The following is an 18,800-nucleotide window of genomic DNA, read 5'->3' as shown; positions in this document are numbered from 1 at the left end:
ATCTACTTATGTACCTCTGTCTGTCTACAGATAGATCTAATGATCAATCTATCTATCTAATCATTCTTCTTTAAAAATAAATGGAGTATCCCCTCCATACTTGTTCTTTTTCACTCTTCTATTTTAGAGATTTGTCCAAAGTAGCACATAATATTTTGTAGTTTTCTTTTTTCCAGTTTTATTGGGATAAAATTTGACATATAACATTGTATTAGTTTAAGGCATGCAACATACTGATTTGATATATATATATATATATATATATATATATATATATATATATATATATATTGCAAAACGATTACCACGCTGTTTAGTTAACATCCATCACCTCACATAGTTAGTTTTTTTTTCTTTGTGATGAGAACTTTTAAGATCTACTTTCAACAACTTTCAAATATGCAATACAGAATTGTTAACTATAGTTGCCGTGTTGTACATTACATCCCTAGAACTTATTTATCTTATAACTAGAAGATTGCACCTTTTTAGCATTTCCCCCATCCCTCACTCTCTGTCTCTGTCAATCACCCATCTGTTTTCTGTTTCTATGAGTTCTGTTTTTTTGGATTCCACATATAAGTGAGATCACACAGTGTCTATCTTTCTCTGTCTGACTTACTTTATTTAGCATAATGCCTTCAAGGTCTATCCTTGTTGCAGTTGGCAGGACTTCCTTCTTTTTTATGGCTTAATCATATTCCACTGTGTATTTATATCATCTATTTATCTGCCAGTAGATACTTAGATTGTTTCCATGTCTTGGCTATCAGAAATAATGCTTCAGTGCACATGAGGATGTGGATATCTTTTCGAGATAGTGATTTCATTTCCTTCAGATATATACCCTGAAGTGGAATTGCTGGATCATACGGCAGTTTAAAAAAAAAAATGTTTGAAGAACCTTCATACTGTTTTCCATATGGCTGCACCAATTTACATTCTCACCAGTAGTGCACAAGCGTTCTCTTTTCTCACCAACACTTAACCTCTTGTCTTTTTGATGATAGCCATTCTAACAGGTGTGAGGTGATATTTCATGTGGTTTGATTTGCATTTTCTTGATGATTAGTGATATTGAGCATCTTTTCATATACCTGTTGGCCATTTGTGTGTCTTCTTTGGAAAGATGTCTATTCAGTTCCTCTGCCCATTTTTTAATTGGATTGTTTTTTTTTTGCTATTGAGTTGTATGTGTTCTTTATATATTTTGGATATTAACCCCTTATCAGATAAATGATTTGCAAATATTTTTTCCCATTCTGTAGGTTGCCTTTTCCTTTTGTTGATGGTTTCCTTTGCTGTGCAAACTTTTGGTTTGATGTAGTCCCAACTTGCTTGTTTTTGCTTTCTTTGCCTTTGCTTTTGGTGTCAAATCCAAAAAACCATTGCCAAGACTGATGTCAAGGAGCTTACCCCTTGTTTTCTTCTAGGAGTTTTATGATTTCAGGTCTTATGTTCAAGTCTTTAGTCCATTTTGAGTTGATTTTTGTGTATGGTGCAAGATAGGCATCCAGTTTCATTCTTTTACATGTGGCTGTCCAGTTTTCCCAGCACCATTTATTGAAGAGACTATCCTGTCCCCATTGTCTGTTCTTGGCTCCTTTGTTGTAAATTAATTGACCCTATATGTATGGATTTATTTCTTGGTTCTCTGTTTTGTTCTGTTGATCTATGTGTCTGTTTTTATGCCAATACCATACTGCTTTGATAACTACAGCTTTGTAATATAGTTTGAAATCAGGACACACCATGCCTTCAGCTTTATTCATCTTTCTCAAGATTGCTTTGGCTAGTTGAGATTTTTTGTGGTTCCATACAAATTTTAGGATTGTTTGTTCTTTTTCTGCAAAAAATGCCATTGAAATTTTGATAGGGATTGTATTGAATCTATAGATTGCTTTGGGTCGTATGGACATTTAAAAAATGTTAATTATTCTAATCCATGAACACAAAATTTCTTTCCATTTGTTTGTGTCTTCTTCAGTTTCTTTCATCAATGTCTTATAGTTTTCAGTGTATAGATCTTTCACTTCCTTGGTTAAGTTTATTCTTAAGTATCTTCTTCTTTTTGAAGTTATCATAAATGGGATTGTTTTCCTAATTTCTCTGATAGTTTATTAGTGTATAGAAATGCAAGTAATTTTTGTGTATTAATTTTGTATCCTGCAACTTTACTGACTTTATTTGTTCTAACAGTTTCTTTTTTTTTGGTGGAGTTTTAACGTTTTCTATATATAATGTCACCTGCAAATAGGACAGTTTTACTTCTTCCTTTCTGATTTGGATGTCTTTTATTTATTTTTCTTGCCTAATTGCTCTGGCTAGGACTTCCAATACTATGTTGAATAAAAGTGGTGAGAATGGGCATCCTTGTCTTGTTCCTGATCTTTTATACCTGGAATAAATCCCACTTGATGCTTTTAATGTATTGTTGAATTTGGTTTGTTAATATTTTGTTGAGGATTCTTGCATCTATGTTCACATGTGATACTGGCCTGTAATTTTCTGTTCTTGTGGTATCCTTGTTTGGTTTTGGTAGTAGTGTAACACTGGGCTTGTAAACTGTGTTTGGAAATGTTCCCTCTTATTTTTTGGATGGAATTGAGAAGAATTGATATTAATTACTCTTTAAATGTTTGGTAGAATTCCCTAATGAAGGCATCTGGTTGTGGATCTTTATTTTTTTTGTTGGAAGGTTTTTGATTAGTTGTTCAATCTTCTTACTAGTAATTCTTCTGTTCAGATTTTCTATTTCTTCATGATTCAGTCTTAGTAGGTTGTATGTTTTTAGGGATCTAAATCTATCCATTTTTTCTAAGTTATCCAATTTGTTGGCATAAAATTGTTCAGAGTAGTCTCTTATGATACTTTGTATTTGTGTGGTATCATTTGTAATGTCTCTTTTTCTTTTCTGATTTTATTTATTTGAGTCCTCTCTCTTTGTTCTTGGTCAGTCTAGCTAAAGGTTTGCTTATTTTGTTTATCTTTTAAAAAACCAGCTTAGTTTATTTTCTATTGTATTTTTACTCTCTATTTCATTTATTCCTGTTCTGATCTTTGTTTTTTTATTTCCTTCTATTAAATTTAGGCTCAGTTTGTTTTTCATTTTATAGTTCCTTGAGGTGTAAATTTAGGTTTTTTATTTGCAATCTTTCATTTTTCTTATGGAGGTGTTAATTGCTAAAAACTTGACTCTTAGAACTGTCTTCGCTGCATCCCATAAGTTTTGGTGCATCGTTTTCATTTGTCTCAAAATATTTTAATTTTCAATTAAATTACTTGCCTCAAGTTATATTCTGACTTCTCTTTTGATTTCTTCTTTGACCCATTGGTTGTTCAGTGGCATGTTTTTTAATCTCCATGTATTTGTGAATTTTCCAATTTTCTTCTTGTAATTGATTTCCAGTTTCATACCACTTTGGTTGGAAAAGATGCTTGATATGATTTCCATATCCTTAAATTTATTAAGACTTGTTTTGTGGCTTAACATATGATCTATCCTGGGGAGTGTCCCATGTGTGCTTGAGAAGAATGTGTATTCTTTTGCTTTTGTATGGAATGTTCTGTAAATGTCTGTTAAGTCAATCTGATCTAATGTATAATTTAAGTCCAGTGTTTCTTATAATTTTCTGTGTGAATGATCTATTTTTCAAAGTGGGGTATTAAAGTCCCATACTCTAATTGTATTGCTGTTGATTTCTCCCTTCAGGTCTGTTAATATTTGCTTTATATATTTAGGTGCTCCTATGTTGGATGCATAAACCTTTGTTACTTTCAATTGTTTTATAGTATTCTATTGTATGAGTGAATCATAATTTGTATAACCAATCCCTTATTGATGGACATCTAATTTTCCCTGTCCTTTGCTAGTATAATGATCAATACTGTCAAAAAAAATCCATTTACATGTGCTTTAAAAAAAAATTGAATGCATCAATATGCTGTCTTCACAGTTCACATTGGTTTCTTTAAATGTCTTGTTCTTTCTTTCTCATTGGAATTGCTTGCAATTGTTTAATCCAGATTTTTGATGTTAGATTTTTTCTCTTCCTTAAACCATATTCCCCCATTTCGAAGGTTTTACTCGCCAGTTACATATGGTTGTGGATATTCATATATATCTTATGTTTTCCTGAATTCCTGGTTGTGACAATGTGTCTTTAGTTGCTAATGGGAACTCCAAGATGACATGATTATTTTCTTCCATGATTCCTCTCACTTTTTTCTTTTTTGATCTCAGTTCAATCCAGAGTGATTTAAGCAACATTCCTTGTTGCTTCCTTAACTGTCAGTACTTCTGAGAAAATATAATTATATCAAGTTAATAATTCATTAAATAGTATATGGAAATTATATATAAATAACTATATTTAAATTATGATTATATTTTTCAAAGTCAACTTTATGTACAAAAAGGAGTCCATACTAGACAATGCACCACAATGTTAAAGAGTGGTTGTATTTGGTGATAGGATGAAAAGTGATTAATTTTCTTTGTTTTTCTGTGTTTACCAGATTTTTAAAAAAATGTGTAACTTTTAAACTTAAAGCAAACGTTTAAAAATATGTTAGATATTCTGCTTTTAGAAAAGTTATATTTTCAGCAAATGTTTGGATGATTGAAATTGTGCTAATTTGGGAAACTATGTTAGGAAAATAATGTCCATATCCTCAGGCTGGCCCATGATCTATTGCCTCTTTTCAAGATGATATAATGTCTGTTTTTCTTTTGTTTTGTCCTTGTCCAAGAGTGCTCCACAATCTCAGAATAAACCAAAAGCCATCATGCACTAAGACGTGTGCACCTACATACACATGCATGCATCTCCCTCACACTCACACACTTTCTCTGTCACATACACAAACACACACACAACTACTCATCAGAAGTTCTCTATTATGCCTGAAAGCAGGCAGCACTAAGGCCAACTACATATATTATTCATCAACTCTGGACACATTTCTTCAGGCTTTTTATGGTAACCATAGATAGAACCTGATTGTAGAGGAGAATATGTTTAGCCATTAGATACAGACTGAAGATATTTTCAAAAAGTTATATTCATGAATGCTGCATTGAAATCGTGATATGCAGAGAGAAGTTCTTAAATAGTGCCAAAACTATAACATATTAATAGGAGACTGGATTATGTCTACAGGGCGCTTGTCTTGTGTAAGTTATAAAACTTAAAGTCAAGAGGATTTCTCATTTGTGAGACCCTTGTGTAAGGACATGTAAACATTCCTTTGCATTTATAAAGAGAAAGCTGGGTTTTATGCAAAAGATCCTTTGAATTTAAAAAGACAAAGTCTGATTTCTATGGTTATTTTCCTAGTAAATTTGCCATATTAAACATACAGCATTTGGGAATTCCCTGGTGGTCCAGTGGTTAGGACTCTGTGCTTCTACTGCAGGGGGCACAGGTTCAGTCCCTCACTGGGGAACTAAGATCATGCATGCTGTGCAGCACAGCCAAAAAAAAAAAAAAAAAAAAGCAAACATACAACTTTTATCTGGATTCAGACCTGAGAATTTTGTGTTATTACTTCTAGAGATGCTGTATATCATCCTGATAGCTTTGCTGTCTATTTAGGGACCTTTGTGGGTTATACAGAAGTAGAGTGGCTAGACCAGTTTTGAAAATGAAAAGATTTTCTCATCCAAGCCAAGTTTTAGAGTGTGGTGATTAAGAACCTGGGCTCTGATGATAGATCTCATTTCAAATCACAGATCTACAACATATTAGCAGTGTGACTTTGGGTAAGTCATTTAACCTTTTTAAAGATCCATTTCCTTCCCATCTAATTTTGAGAGCCAAACAGGATAATATATGTAAAGCATTGAGCAGTACCTATCATACTCAATAAATGTGAACTACATAATAATTGTTATTACTATGAGTACCAATAATACTATAAAGGGCTACCTAGATGTACCTTCTCATCCCCAGTGCTCTCAACTCTGGATAACATTTATTCTGTAGAGCCATGGGAACTTGCCTCAGGCCATGCCTCCCTGATGATTACCTTCTTCTACTTGATCAATTCTGCTTTGTCCAGGCAGGGGAATTACACAAACAGCAAAGTGGTCATTTACTAGGAATGCTGTAAGCTTCAGCACGGCTTTAAAGTTGATGGACAGAAGCATCCCTGAAGCACATTAGTAATTTGGTTTAAAATAAAAAGCTAAATATTAAAAAGTGGGCATAGCCCAAAGTTACTGTAGGCATTTTCAAAGCATTTGAGAATGTTTTAGAAGTTATCTATAGTCCAGGTACAGCATAAACCTCTTTCTCTTTAACATACAGCCCATGGGACATAAAGAGACTCTCTCTGCACTTATGAAAGCAGTTCTTATGGGTCAGTTCCATTTCTCATTTGAAAGGAAAACTCCTGCACCTGGGCAAGCCTTTCCTGGTAACAGAAGCCAAAGGCAATGTTTGGATCTACCATTAAATTAGAGACTGTTGGAAGTTCTAGAAACAAAAACCCCATTTGTTCCAGAAATAGCACTATTTAAAGAGTGCCTGGCACACAGTAGGTCCTCAAATTATATTTGGTGAGTGAATGAATGAATGAACAAAAGGATGGATGAGGAGGTAACTTGGTGTTGTCTCTCTTTGTATTTTGATTTCAGAGGCACCAGAAACAGTTCAACCAGGTGCCACAGCCCTGCCTGCCAGCTCACATTCTTTGCCACACATTAAGCAGCAGCTGCGGAATGAAGACTGCTACCACGGCAAGCTGAGCAGGAAAGCAGCAGAGAGCCTCTTGGTAAAGGATGGGGACTTTTTGGTTCGAGAGAGTGCAACATCTCCTGGCCAGTATGTGCTGAGTGGGCTACAGGGAGGCCAGGCAAAACATCTTCTCCTGGTGGATCCCGAAGGCAAGGTATTATTGACCCCCACTAGAGTTTCACAGGATCTTGTGATTCAGGTTACTCTGAATGATAGGTCTAAAGCCTGATACTGCAGAGTGTTTAAGGTTAAGGGTTTACTTTTTCTTGAACCCTCCAGCTAGAGCAGGAAGTGGTAAATAGAGGCTAGTGGAGGGGTTTGAGTGGGAGCCACACTAGAGGATCACTTAGAGGACAGCCTCTTTCTGCCCTTCTCAGAGCAATTCAGTGAGTTAAATAAATACCTCCTACATGGAAGTACAGGGATTCATAGTTAACTATTGATCAGTATCACATACAGAGTCCTTGCTCTCAGGGGGCTTATAATTTCATAAGACAGATGCTTAAATAATTATGGATGAATAACATAAGAATGGCTCAACCAAAGCATTATGGTGTTTCTCAGGATAGAAGGGGGTGCTCCGAATGAGGCAAACTGAAAAGGCTTCTTGCAGGGTCTGACATGTAAGAGGAACCTTGAAAGAGGGCAAAAGTTTTAAAGGGAGACATTTGGAGCATAGGGAAGGAATCACAGGAGCAAACAGAGCAGTAGAATGGTATTAAATCAAATAAAAGAGGTATGGCTAGAGCAGAGGATACCTGTAGACAAAAATGATCCTGGACAAAAAACTATTATTAAAATAGTAATAGTAAGTTCTTCTCTATAAATAATTACTTTAAATGTAAATGGATTAAACTTCCCAAACAAAAGACACAGAATAACTGGATGGAGAGCTAAATGGACAAGATCCAACTATATGTATGCTATTTATAGGATGCTCACTTTAGATTTAAGGACACACATAGGCTGAAAGTGAAAGGATGAAAAAAGATATTACATGCAAATAATAACCAAAAGAGAGCAGAGGTGGTCATACTTTTATGAGGCAAAATATTTATAGGAATATATATGATAGAATGTATCAAAAAGTAACATGGCAAAAAGGTTGCTTGCAAATTTGGATTGGGTGACATTGTTTACCATTTTCCTAACTGGGAATGACAGTTGCTTTAAAAAGATAATGGTGAGGGGGACCTTAAAGATGGCAGAGAAGTAAGACGTGGACCTCACCTTCCTTCCCACAAATACATCAAAAATACATCTGCATGTGGAACAACTCCTACAGAACACCTACTGAATGCTGGCAGAAGACCTCAGACTTCCCCAAAACAAGAAACTCCCCATGTACCTTGGTAGGGCAAAAGAAAAAAGAAAAATCAGAGACAAAAGAATAGGGATGGGACCTACACCTTGGGAGGGAGCTGTGAAGGAGGAGAAGTTTCCACACACTAGGAAGCCCCTTCACTGGAGGAGACGGGGAGTGGGTTGGGGGGAAGCTTTGGAGCCATGGAGGAGAGCGCACCAACAGGGGTGTAGAGGGCAAAGCGGAAAGATTCCTGCACAGAGGATCCGTGCTGACCAGCACTCACCAGCCTGAGAGGCTTGTCTGCTCACCCGCCAGGGCGGGTGGGGGCTGGGAGCTGAGGCTTGGGCTTCGGAGGTCATCCCAGGGAGAGGACTGGGGTTGGCTGAGTGAACACAACCTGAAGGGGGCTAGTGCGCCACAGCTAGCCAGGAGGGAGTCCAGGAAAAAGTCTGGAATGCCTAAGAGGCAAGAGACCATTATTTTGGGGTGCACGAGGAGAGGGGATTCAGAGCACCACCTAAATGAGCTCTGGAGACAGGCAGGAGACACGGCTATCAGCATGGACAACAGAGATGCCCATGAAATGCTAAGGCTGCTGCTGCCGCCACCAAGAAGCCTGTGTGCAAGCACAGGCTACTATCCACACCTCCCCTCCCGCGAGCCTCTGCAGCCCGCCACTACCAGGGTCCCATGATCCACGGACAACTTCCCCAGGAGAACACATGGTGCACCTCAGGCTGTTGCAACGTCATGCTGGCCTCTGCCACCGCAGGCTCGCCCCACATTCCATACCCCTCCCTCCACCTGGCCTGAGTGAGCCAGAGGCCCCTAATTAGCCACTTCTTTAACTGCCTCCTGTCTGGGTGAAGAGCAGAAACCAGAGGGCGACCTACATGAAGATGCGAGGCCAAATCCACAGCTGAACCCAGGAGCTGTGCAAACAAAGAAGAGAAAGGAAAATCTCTCCCAGCAGCCTCAGGAGCAGGGGATTAAGTCTCCACAATCAGCTTCATGTACCCTGCATCTGTGGAATACCTGAATAGACAATGAACCATCCCAAAATTGAGGCAGTGGACTTTGGGAGCAACTGTAGACTTGGGGTTTGCTTTCTGCACCGGATTTGTTTCTGGTTTTATGTTTATTTTAGTTTAGTATTTAGAGCTTATTATCACTGGTAGATTTGTTTACTGATTAGGTAGCTCTCTTCCTTTTTTTAAAAAAAAATATTTTTTCCTTATTCTCTTTTTGTAAGTGTGAATGTTTATTCTTCTTTGTGTGATTTTGTCCGTATAGGTTTGCTTTTACCATTTCTCCTAGGGTCTGTCTGTCCATTTTTTTTTTTTTTTAGTATAGTTTTTAACACTTGTTATCATTGGTGGATTTGTTTATTAGTTTGGTTGCTCTCTTCTTTCTTTTTTTTAAATTTATTTTTATTTTTTAAATTACTTTTTAGTGTTTTTATTTTAATAATATTTATTTTTTATTTAAAAAATTTTATTTTATTTATTTATTTATTTTTTCTCTCTTTTCTTCTGAGCCTTGTGGCTGACAGGGTCTTGGTGCTCTGGCCAGGTATCAGGCCTGAGCCTCTGAGGTGGGGGAGCCAAGTTCAAGACACTGGTCCACCAGAGACCTCCTGGCCCCATGTAATATCAACTGGCGAGAGCTCTCCCAGAGCTCTCCGTCTCAAAGCTAAGACCCACCTCCACTGAACGACCAGCAAGCTCCAGTGCTGGACACCACATGCCAAACAATTAGCAAGACAGGAACATAACTCCACCCATTAGCAGAGAGACTGCCTAAAATCATATGTTCACAGACACCCCAAAACACACCACCGGATGTGGTCCTGCCCACCAGAAAGACAAGGTCCAGCCTCATCCACCAGAACACAGGCAGCAGTCTCCTCCACCAGGAAGCCTACACAACCCACTGAACCAGCCTTACCCACTGGGGACAGATACCAAAAATGGGAACTATGAACCTACAGCCTGTGAAAAGGAGACCCCAAACACAATAAGTTAAGCAAAATGAGAAGACAGGGAAACACACAACAGATGAAGGAGCAAGGTAAAAACCCACCAGACCTAACAAATGAAGAGGAAATAAGCAGTCTACCTGAAAAAGAAATCAGAGTAATGATAGTAAAAGTAAAGATCCAAAATCTTGGAAACAGAATGGAGAAACTATAAGAATGGTTAAACAAGGACTTAGAAGAACTAAAGAGCAAACAAACAATGATGAACAACACAATAAATGAAATTAACGATTCTCTAGAAGGAATCAATAGCAGAATAACTGAGGCAGATGAATGGATAAATGACCTGGAAGATACAATAATGCAAATAACTACCACAGAGCAGCATAAAGAAAAAAGAATGAAACGAATTGAGGACAGTCTCAGAGACCTCTGGGACAACATTAAATGCACCAACATTTGAACTATAGGGGTCCCAGAAGAAGAGAAAAAGAAAGGGACTAAGAAAATATTTGAAGAGATTATAGTTGAAAACTTCCCTAATATGGGAAAGGAAATAGTCAATCAAGTCCAGGAAGCACAGAGAGTCCAATACAGGAAAAATCCAAGGACTAGCATGCCAAGACACATATTAATCAAACTATCAAAAATTAAATACAAAGAAAAAATATTGAAAGAAAGGGAAAAGCAACAAATAACATACAAGGGAATCCCCATAAGGTTAACAGCTGATCTTTCAGCAGAAACTCTGCAAGCCAGAAGGGAGTGGCAGGACATGTTTAAAGTGATGAAAGGGAAAAACCTACAACCAAGATTACTCTACCCAGCAAGGATCTCATTCAGATTCAACGGAGAAATTAAAACTTTTACGGACAAGCAAAAGCTAGGAGAGTTCAGCACCACCAAACCAGCTTTACTACAGATGCTAAAGGAATTTCTCTAGGCAGGAGACACAAGAGAAGGAAAAGACCTACAATAACAAACCCAAAACAATTAAGAAAATGGTAATAGGAGCATACATATTGATAATTACCTTAAATGTAAATGGATTAAATGTTCCAACCAAATGACATAGACTGGCTGAATGGATACAAAAACAACACTTCTATATTTGCTGTCTACACGAGACCCACTTCAGACCTAGGGACACATACAGATTGAAAGTGAGGGGAAGGAAAAAGATATTCCATGCAAATTGTAAATCATAAGAAAGCTGGAGTAGCATTTTTCCTATCAAACAAAATAGACTTTAAAATAAAGACTATTACAAGAGACAAAGAAGGACACTACATAATGATCAAGGGATCAATCCAAGATGAAGATATAACAATTATAAATACTTATGCCCCCAACATAGGAGCACCTCAATACATAAGGCAAATGCTAACACCATAAAATGGGAAATTGACAGCAACACAGTCATAGTAGGGGACTTTAACACCCCACTTTCACCAATGGGCAGTTCATCCAAAATGAAAATAAATAAGGAAACACAAGTTTTAAATGATATATTAAACAAGATGGACTTAATTGATATTTATAGGTCATTCCATCCAAAAACAACAGAATACACTTTCTTCTCAAGTACTCATGGAACATTTTCCAGGATAGATCATATCGTGGGTCACAAATCAAGCCACAGTAAATTTAAGAAAATTGAAACCGTATTAGGTATCTTCTGCGACCACAACGCTATGAGACTAGATATCAATTACAGGAAAAAAATCTGTAAAGAATGCAAACACATGGAGGCTAAACAATACACTACTAAATAACCAAGAGAACACTGAAGAAGTCAAAGAGGAAATCAAAAAATACCTAGAAACAAATGACAGTGAAAACGCAATGACCCAAAACCTATGGGATGCAGCAAAAGCAGTTCTAAGAGGGAATTTTATAGCAATACAACCTACCTCAAGGAAAATGAAACGTCTCAAATAAACAACCTAATCTTACACCTAAAGTAATTAGAGAAAGAAGAACAAAAAAACCCCAAAGTTAGCAGAAGGAAAGAAATCATAAAGATCAGACCAGAAATAAATGAAAAAGAAATGAAGGAAACGATAGCAAAGGTCAATAACACTAAAAGGTGGTTCTTTGAGAAGATAAACAAAATTGATAAACCATTAGCCAGACTCGTCAAGAAAAAAAGGAAGAACACTCAAATCAATAGAATTAGAAATGAAAAAGGAGAAGTAACAGCTGACACTGGAGAAATACAAAGGATCGCGAGAGATTACTACAAGCAACTCTATGCCAATAAAATGGACTACCTGGAAGTAATGCACAAATTCTTAGAAAAGCACAGCCTTCTGAGACTGAACCAGGAAGACATAGAAAATATAAACAGACCAATCACAAGCACTGAAATTGAGACTGTGATTAAAAATCTTCCAACAAACAAAAGCCCAGGACCAGTTGGCTTCACAGGTGAATTCTATCAAACATTTAGAGAAGAGCTAACACCTATCCTTCTCAAACTCTTCCAAAAAATTGCAGAGGGAGGAACACTCCCAAACTCATTCTATGAGGCCACCATCACCCTGATACCAAAACCAGACAAAGATGTCACAGAAAAAGAAAACTACAGACCAATATCACTGATGAACATAGATGCAAAAATCCTCAACAAAATACTAGCACACAGAATCCAACAGCACATTAAAAGGATCATACACCATGATCAAGTGGGATTTATTCCAGAGATGCAAGCATTCTTCAATATACACAAATCAATCAATGTTATAAACCATATTAACAAATTGAAGGAGAAAAACCATATGATCATCTCAATAGATGCAGAAAAAGATTTTGAACAAAATTCAACACCCATTTATGATAAAAACCTTCCAGAGAGTAGGCATAGGGGGAACTTACCTCAACATAATAAAGGCCATATATGACAAACCCACAGCCAGCATCATTCTCAATGGTGAAAAACTGAAACCATTTCCTCTAAGATCAGGAACAAGACAAGGTTGTCCACTCTCACCACTATTATTCAACATAGTTTTGGAAGTTTTAGCCACAGCAATCAAAGAAAAAGAAATAAAAGGAATCCAAATCCGAAAAGAATTAAAACTGTCACTGTTTGCCGATGACATGACACTATCCATAGAGAATCCTAAAGATGCTACCAGAAAACCACTAGACCTAATCAATGAATTCAGTAGAGTAGCAGGATACAAAATTAATGCACAGACATCTCTTGCATCCCTATACACTAATGATGAAAAATCAGGAAGAGAAATTAAGGAAACACTTTCATTTACCATTGCAGCAAAACGAGTAAAATACCTAGGAATAAACCTACCAAAGGAGACAAAAGACCTGTGTGCAGAAAACTATAAGACACTGATGAAAGAAATTAAAGATGATACAAACAGATGGAGAGGTATACCATGTTCTTGGATTGGAAGAATCAACATTGTGAAAATGACTCTACTACTGAAAGCAATCTACGGATTCACGTCAATCTCTCTCAAACTACCAATGGCATTTTTCACAGAACTAGAACAAAAAATTTCACAATTTGTATGGAAACACAAAAGACCCCACATAGCCAAAGCAATCTTGAGAAAGAAAAATGGAGCTGGAGGAATCGGGCTCCCTGACTTCAGACTATACTACAAAGTTACAGTAATCAAGACAGTATGGTACTGGCACAAAAACAGAAATATAGATCAATGGAGGAGGATAGAAAGCCCAGAGATAAAACCATGCACATATGGTCACCTTATCTTTGATAAAGGAGGTAAGAATATACAAAGGAGAAAAGACAACCTCTTCAATAAGTGGTGCTGGGAAAACTGGACCGCTACATGTAAAATAATGAAATTACAACACTCACTAACAGCATACACAAAAATAAACTCAAAATGGATTAAAGACCTAAATGTAAGGCCAGACACTATAAAACTCTTAGAGGAACACATAGGCAGAACACTCTGTGATATAAAACACAGCAAGATTGTTTCTGACCCACATCCTAGATAAATGGAAATAAAAACAAAAATAAATGGGACCTAATGAAAGTTAAAAGCTTTTGCACAGCAAAGGAAACCATAAACAAGACGAAAAGACAACCCTCAGAATGGGAGAAAATATTTGCAAATGAAGCAATTGACAAAGGATAATCTCCAAAATATACAAGCAGCTCATGCAGCTCAATATGAAAAAAAAAAAACCAATCCAAAAATGGGCAGAAGACCTAAATAGACATTTCTCCAAAGAAGATATACAGATTGCCAACAAACACATGTAAGGATGTTCAACATCACTAATCATTAGAGAAATGCAAATCAAAACTACAATGAGGTATCACCTCACACTGGTCAGAATGGCCATCATCAAAAAATCTACAAACAATAAATGCTGGAGAGGGTGTGGAGAAAAGGGAATCCTGTTGCCCTATTGGTGGGAATGTAAATTGATACAGCCACTATGCAGAACAGTATGGAGGCCTTAAAAAACTAAAAATAGAACTACCATATGACTCAGCAATTCCACTACTGGGCATATACCCTGAGAAAACCATAATTTAAAAAGAGTCATGTACCACAATGTTCGTTGGAGCTCTATTTATAATAGCCAGGACATGGAAGCAATCTAAGTGTCCATCGACAGATGAATGGATAAGATAAAGAAGATGTGGCAGATATATACAATGGAATATTCTTTTTTTTTTTTTTGCGGTATGCGGGCCTCTCACTGTTGTGGCCTCTCCCGTTGCGGAGCACAGGCTCCGGACACACAGGCTCAGCAGCCATGGCTCACGGGCCCAGCCGCTCCGCGGCATGCGGGATCCTCCTGGACTGGGACACAAACCCGTGTCCCCAGCATCAGCAGGCGGACTCTCAACCACTGCGCCACCAGGGAAGCCCTATATACAATGGAATATTACTGAGCCATAAAAAGAAACGAAACTGAGTTATTCGTAGTGAGGTAGATGGACCTAGAGACTGTCATACAGAGTGAAGTAAGTCAGAAAGAGAAAAACAAATACCATAGGATAGCACATATATATGGAATCTTAAAAAAAAATGGTTCTGAAGAACCTTGGACAGGAATAAAGATGCAGACGTAGAGAATGGACTTGAGGACATGGCGGGGGGAAGGGTAAGCTGGGACGAAGTGAGAGAGTGGCATGGATATATATACACTACCAAATGTAAAATAGATAGCTAGTGGAAAGTAGCCACACAGCACAGGGAGATCAGCTCGGTGCTCTGTGACCACCTAGAGGGGTGGGATAGGGAGGGTGAGAGGGAGACACAAGAGGGAGGAGATATGGGGATATATGTATATGTATAACTGATTCACTTTGTTATACAGCATAAACTAACACACCATTGTAAAGCAATTATACTCCAATAAAAGGTAATTGAGGGTACTTTCCTGGTGGTCCAGTGGTTAAGACTTTGCCTTCCAATGCAGGCAGGTGTGGGTTCGATCCCTGGTCAGAGAGCTAAGATTCCACATGCCTCAGGGCCAAAAAAAAAAACAAACAAACAAAAAAAAAGGAAATATAAAACAGAAGCAATATTGTAACAAATTCAATAAAGACTTTAAAAATGGTCCACATCAAACAAAAAAAAATCTTTAAAAAAGTAAATTAAAAAAGTAATTGGGAATGAGAAAATTGTTTACTAAGGGATGCAGAATTGAAAAGTACCTTTACTTTTCTTTATTCAGCAGTTACCTCATTCCAAGGATATGTCTGTTTTTAACCCTATGATTGTTTATGCCTTTCAGGAGAACCATTATCATTTACCCTAAATACATTTGTATTTCCTTTTCAAGGTGAGGACCAAGGATCATGTATTTGATAATGTTGGCCACCTTATCAGATACCACATGGATAATAGTTTGCCAATCATCTCTTCTGGAAGCGAAGTAAGCCTTAAACAACCAGTGAGAAAAGATAATAATCCAGTACTTTTGCATTCCAACAAATGACAGTATGGAAGTACATCACACTGATACTTCAGGAAAGTCCATTTTGTATTAGGACACAAAGATAATTCACACTTGGTTTCTAGATAAATTGGAGCACAAACTGCGAAGTGTATCTTTCTGAGACCATCATGGACTAGGTCCTTTATAAAACAAAGAACTAACAAAAATTGATCTTCAGAAAGTGAAAATCAGAAAAGGGGAAGAGGATGGGTCCCTTTGAAAAGATAGTATACATATGCACGGATGTCACTTTTTAAGGCCATATTGCATTGATAACAAGCTAAAAAAAAGCACAATTAAAATTTCATGTGCTGAAGACAACTTGAATGAACTGGGGCAGTGGTATGTGCCTTTCAACTTGATAATTTGGGGACATTTTCATATTGGGGAGATTAGTTCTAAATGTCTTCATATTCTATAACTATAGAACCATTTGCCAAAAAAGTTTTTCCTTGTTATAAAAATAAGAAGCCATTTGCTTAATAGTTATTGACTATTACATTTTCCGTTTGGTAACACTTTCACCTCAGTGTTAAAATAAATTTGACATTGAATTTGGACTGTGTCTATACCAGTGGAATCAAATCAAGGGCCACTGAAAGCATTGGTCAGTTTCATCGGCCTGTCCCATTTGCTGTTTAAAGGGTTGGAGCCCAAATTTTTTGGCCTAGTATTTCTCAATCTTTGCTATTTGGACTGTTTGTATGCAACATATGACAAACTAAAGAAGCCAAATCTATGTCATCTCTGATTTCATCGTATTTCTCCCTCCTTCCCTCTCCCCCTCACCCTTTCCCCCAAAAAAGAGCACATGAGTGCATGGATTTAAAAGATAGCAGACAAACCAGTGTTCTTCATATTCAATCTCCAAATTGGTTCCATTCTTATTTAAAGCACCAAATTTATTTTAAAGTATGGAGAAATATCCCCTTGACTGGTGGTGACTGAATCATAGGCCCTCATCTACATGTATCCTTAGCACCTTTTCTAGATATCACCAGACAAAATGTACCAGGGAGAAAACACTGAATGAAACAATTGGAAAGGTTTGACACATGCAGGCACACTTGGTAAACCGATGATGTAGTGAAGCGTTGTGTAAGCAAAAGCACTGGACTGGGCCTCATTGTGACCTTGAGCAACTTGGTGAACCTGTCTGTACTCCAGTTTCCTTATCTATAAAATGAGGGAGCTGGGCTAGGTGAATTCATAGGTCCATTTCAGCCCTAACATAATATGAATTTATAAAAGGCAAATTTTTCATTTATTAGGGGTCAGTGTTGATAACCAGTCTGTATAATTAAGCTTGAAACTGCAGCTTTTTCCTTTAGTCTGTGTCTGTACTCATTGAGATCATCATTCAGATAGCAGAGATCTGGAGCCTTTCAGTCAAAAACATTGAAACTTTGGAAAAATATAAGTGATGGTAGTAGAAGTAGATTTGGTTATTTGAGTGGCAGAAAACGGCTTCAGTCTCAGCCCTCTACCTGCCTTTGCATATAGAGATATGGCCATTATTTTTGTGTTTTTTTTTTATCTTGAGTTATCTGGACAATTGCCTTAATTCCACTTCACTTTGGATGTGTAGATACAACTTAATCTTTGTAATTGTGAAATGTTTGCTAAGTTTTAAGTAAAATATGAGAAATTTCTTTCACATAGAAATCATCAGAAACCAAGCACACGGAACTCTAATATTTTTATGTGAAGGTTTATGCTTTTATTTTACTTTTACTGCCATTGGCTTCTTAGATAGGTTTGTTTCCTTTTATACAACTAGGAAATAATGTATTTTTCCTCTATTTTGCATACACTGTAGTTCTTGATTATTTGTCCTCATAAAGGGGATGAGCATGGGTGTAAATCAGCGAAGTTTATGGGTGATCTAATTATCTTAACAGAGACAGAACAGGGCTGTGGTCTCATTCTGGTTGAGCAGAGTGATAACTGGGTGGCCAGAAGAAGTTCTTGATAGAAGATGATGCAAAGAGTATAGCTGGCGTGAGCAGGACACATAGATGGTCCGTGTTTGACTGTAACGGTGTGGTAGTTGGATGAGCAAACACCACACTTGCAACAACGGGCACAGTTAAAGGGAAACAACAAAAGAAGTGTTTGCCTGCATGCTCTTTTAATGTCACATCCTTATCTTCATCTGTCTTAAGGTGGAAATCCATTTGCGTATAAATACCTGTAAACAACTTAAAAAAAATAAATGATTATTGCTTTGTGATGACTGCCAGTATATGTCTGATGTTTGGGATTTGGAAAATTTATCGTTTGTAGGATGCATCAGGGTCCTGACAGGAAACAGATGGCTCACTTAAATTGGGTGACTAGAGGAGAGTTTGATAAAGGGACTATTGACAAAGGTGTGGGTGAAGTATGGGGAAGCCACAAGGGAGGATGCAGTGCTCTTCAGCCAGTGAAGGAGTAGGGGAGGGAGCAGTAACAGAATCTGGAGGGAGAGCTGTGTGAAAGGGCTGCCTTTTAGGAGCTGTGGCCTACAGAGGAGGCACTTAACCAGCCCTGGGGACTCCACTGGGAGGAGGCTGAGGGGCATTATACTCAGTGGACGAAGGATAGCCTTTCAGCAAATGATGCTGGAGCAACGGTACATCTGTAGACAAAAGAATGAACCTCACACTTTATGTAAACATTAGCTCAAATGGATTATGGACTTAAATGTGAAATGTAAAACTGTGATAACTTTTAGGAAAGAACAACATAGAGGAAAGTCTTCAGGATATAAGGCAAGGCAAAGAGTCCTTAGACATGATCTGTTAAAGGAAAAACTGGTATGTTGTACTTCATCCAA

The 18,800-nt window shown here is 37.4% G+C and overlaps 1 protein-coding gene across 1 annotated transcript in view; it reads left to right on the top strand.

The window, feature by feature from the left end:
- SHC4 (SHC adaptor protein 4) overlaps positions 1-17,665 on the top strand; it is a 126,941-nt gene extending 109,276 nt beyond the window's left edge. Inside the window, exons 11-12 of the mRNA XM_060096798.1 lie at positions 6,641-6,894; positions 15,827-17,665. Coding sequence (XP_059952781.1) covers positions 6,641-6,894; positions 15,827-15,982 — 410 coding nt within the window. The 3' untranslated portion in view covers positions 15,983-17,665. The remainder of the gene's footprint in view (positions 1-6,640; positions 6,895-15,826) is intronic.
- Positions 17,666-18,800: the final 1,135 nt, after the last annotated feature.

The sequence above is a fragment of the Mesoplodon densirostris genome, chromosome 4 (genome assembly GCF_025265405.1).
Source record: "Mesoplodon densirostris isolate mMesDen1 chromosome 4, mMesDen1 primary haplotype, whole genome shotgun sequence".
Classification (NCBI taxonomy): Eukaryota; Metazoa; Chordata; class Mammalia; order Artiodactyla; family Ziphiidae; genus Mesoplodon; species Mesoplodon densirostris.
The sequence above is the reverse complement of the archived record's forward strand: the minus strand, read 5'-3'. Positions and strand labels throughout refer to the sequence as shown.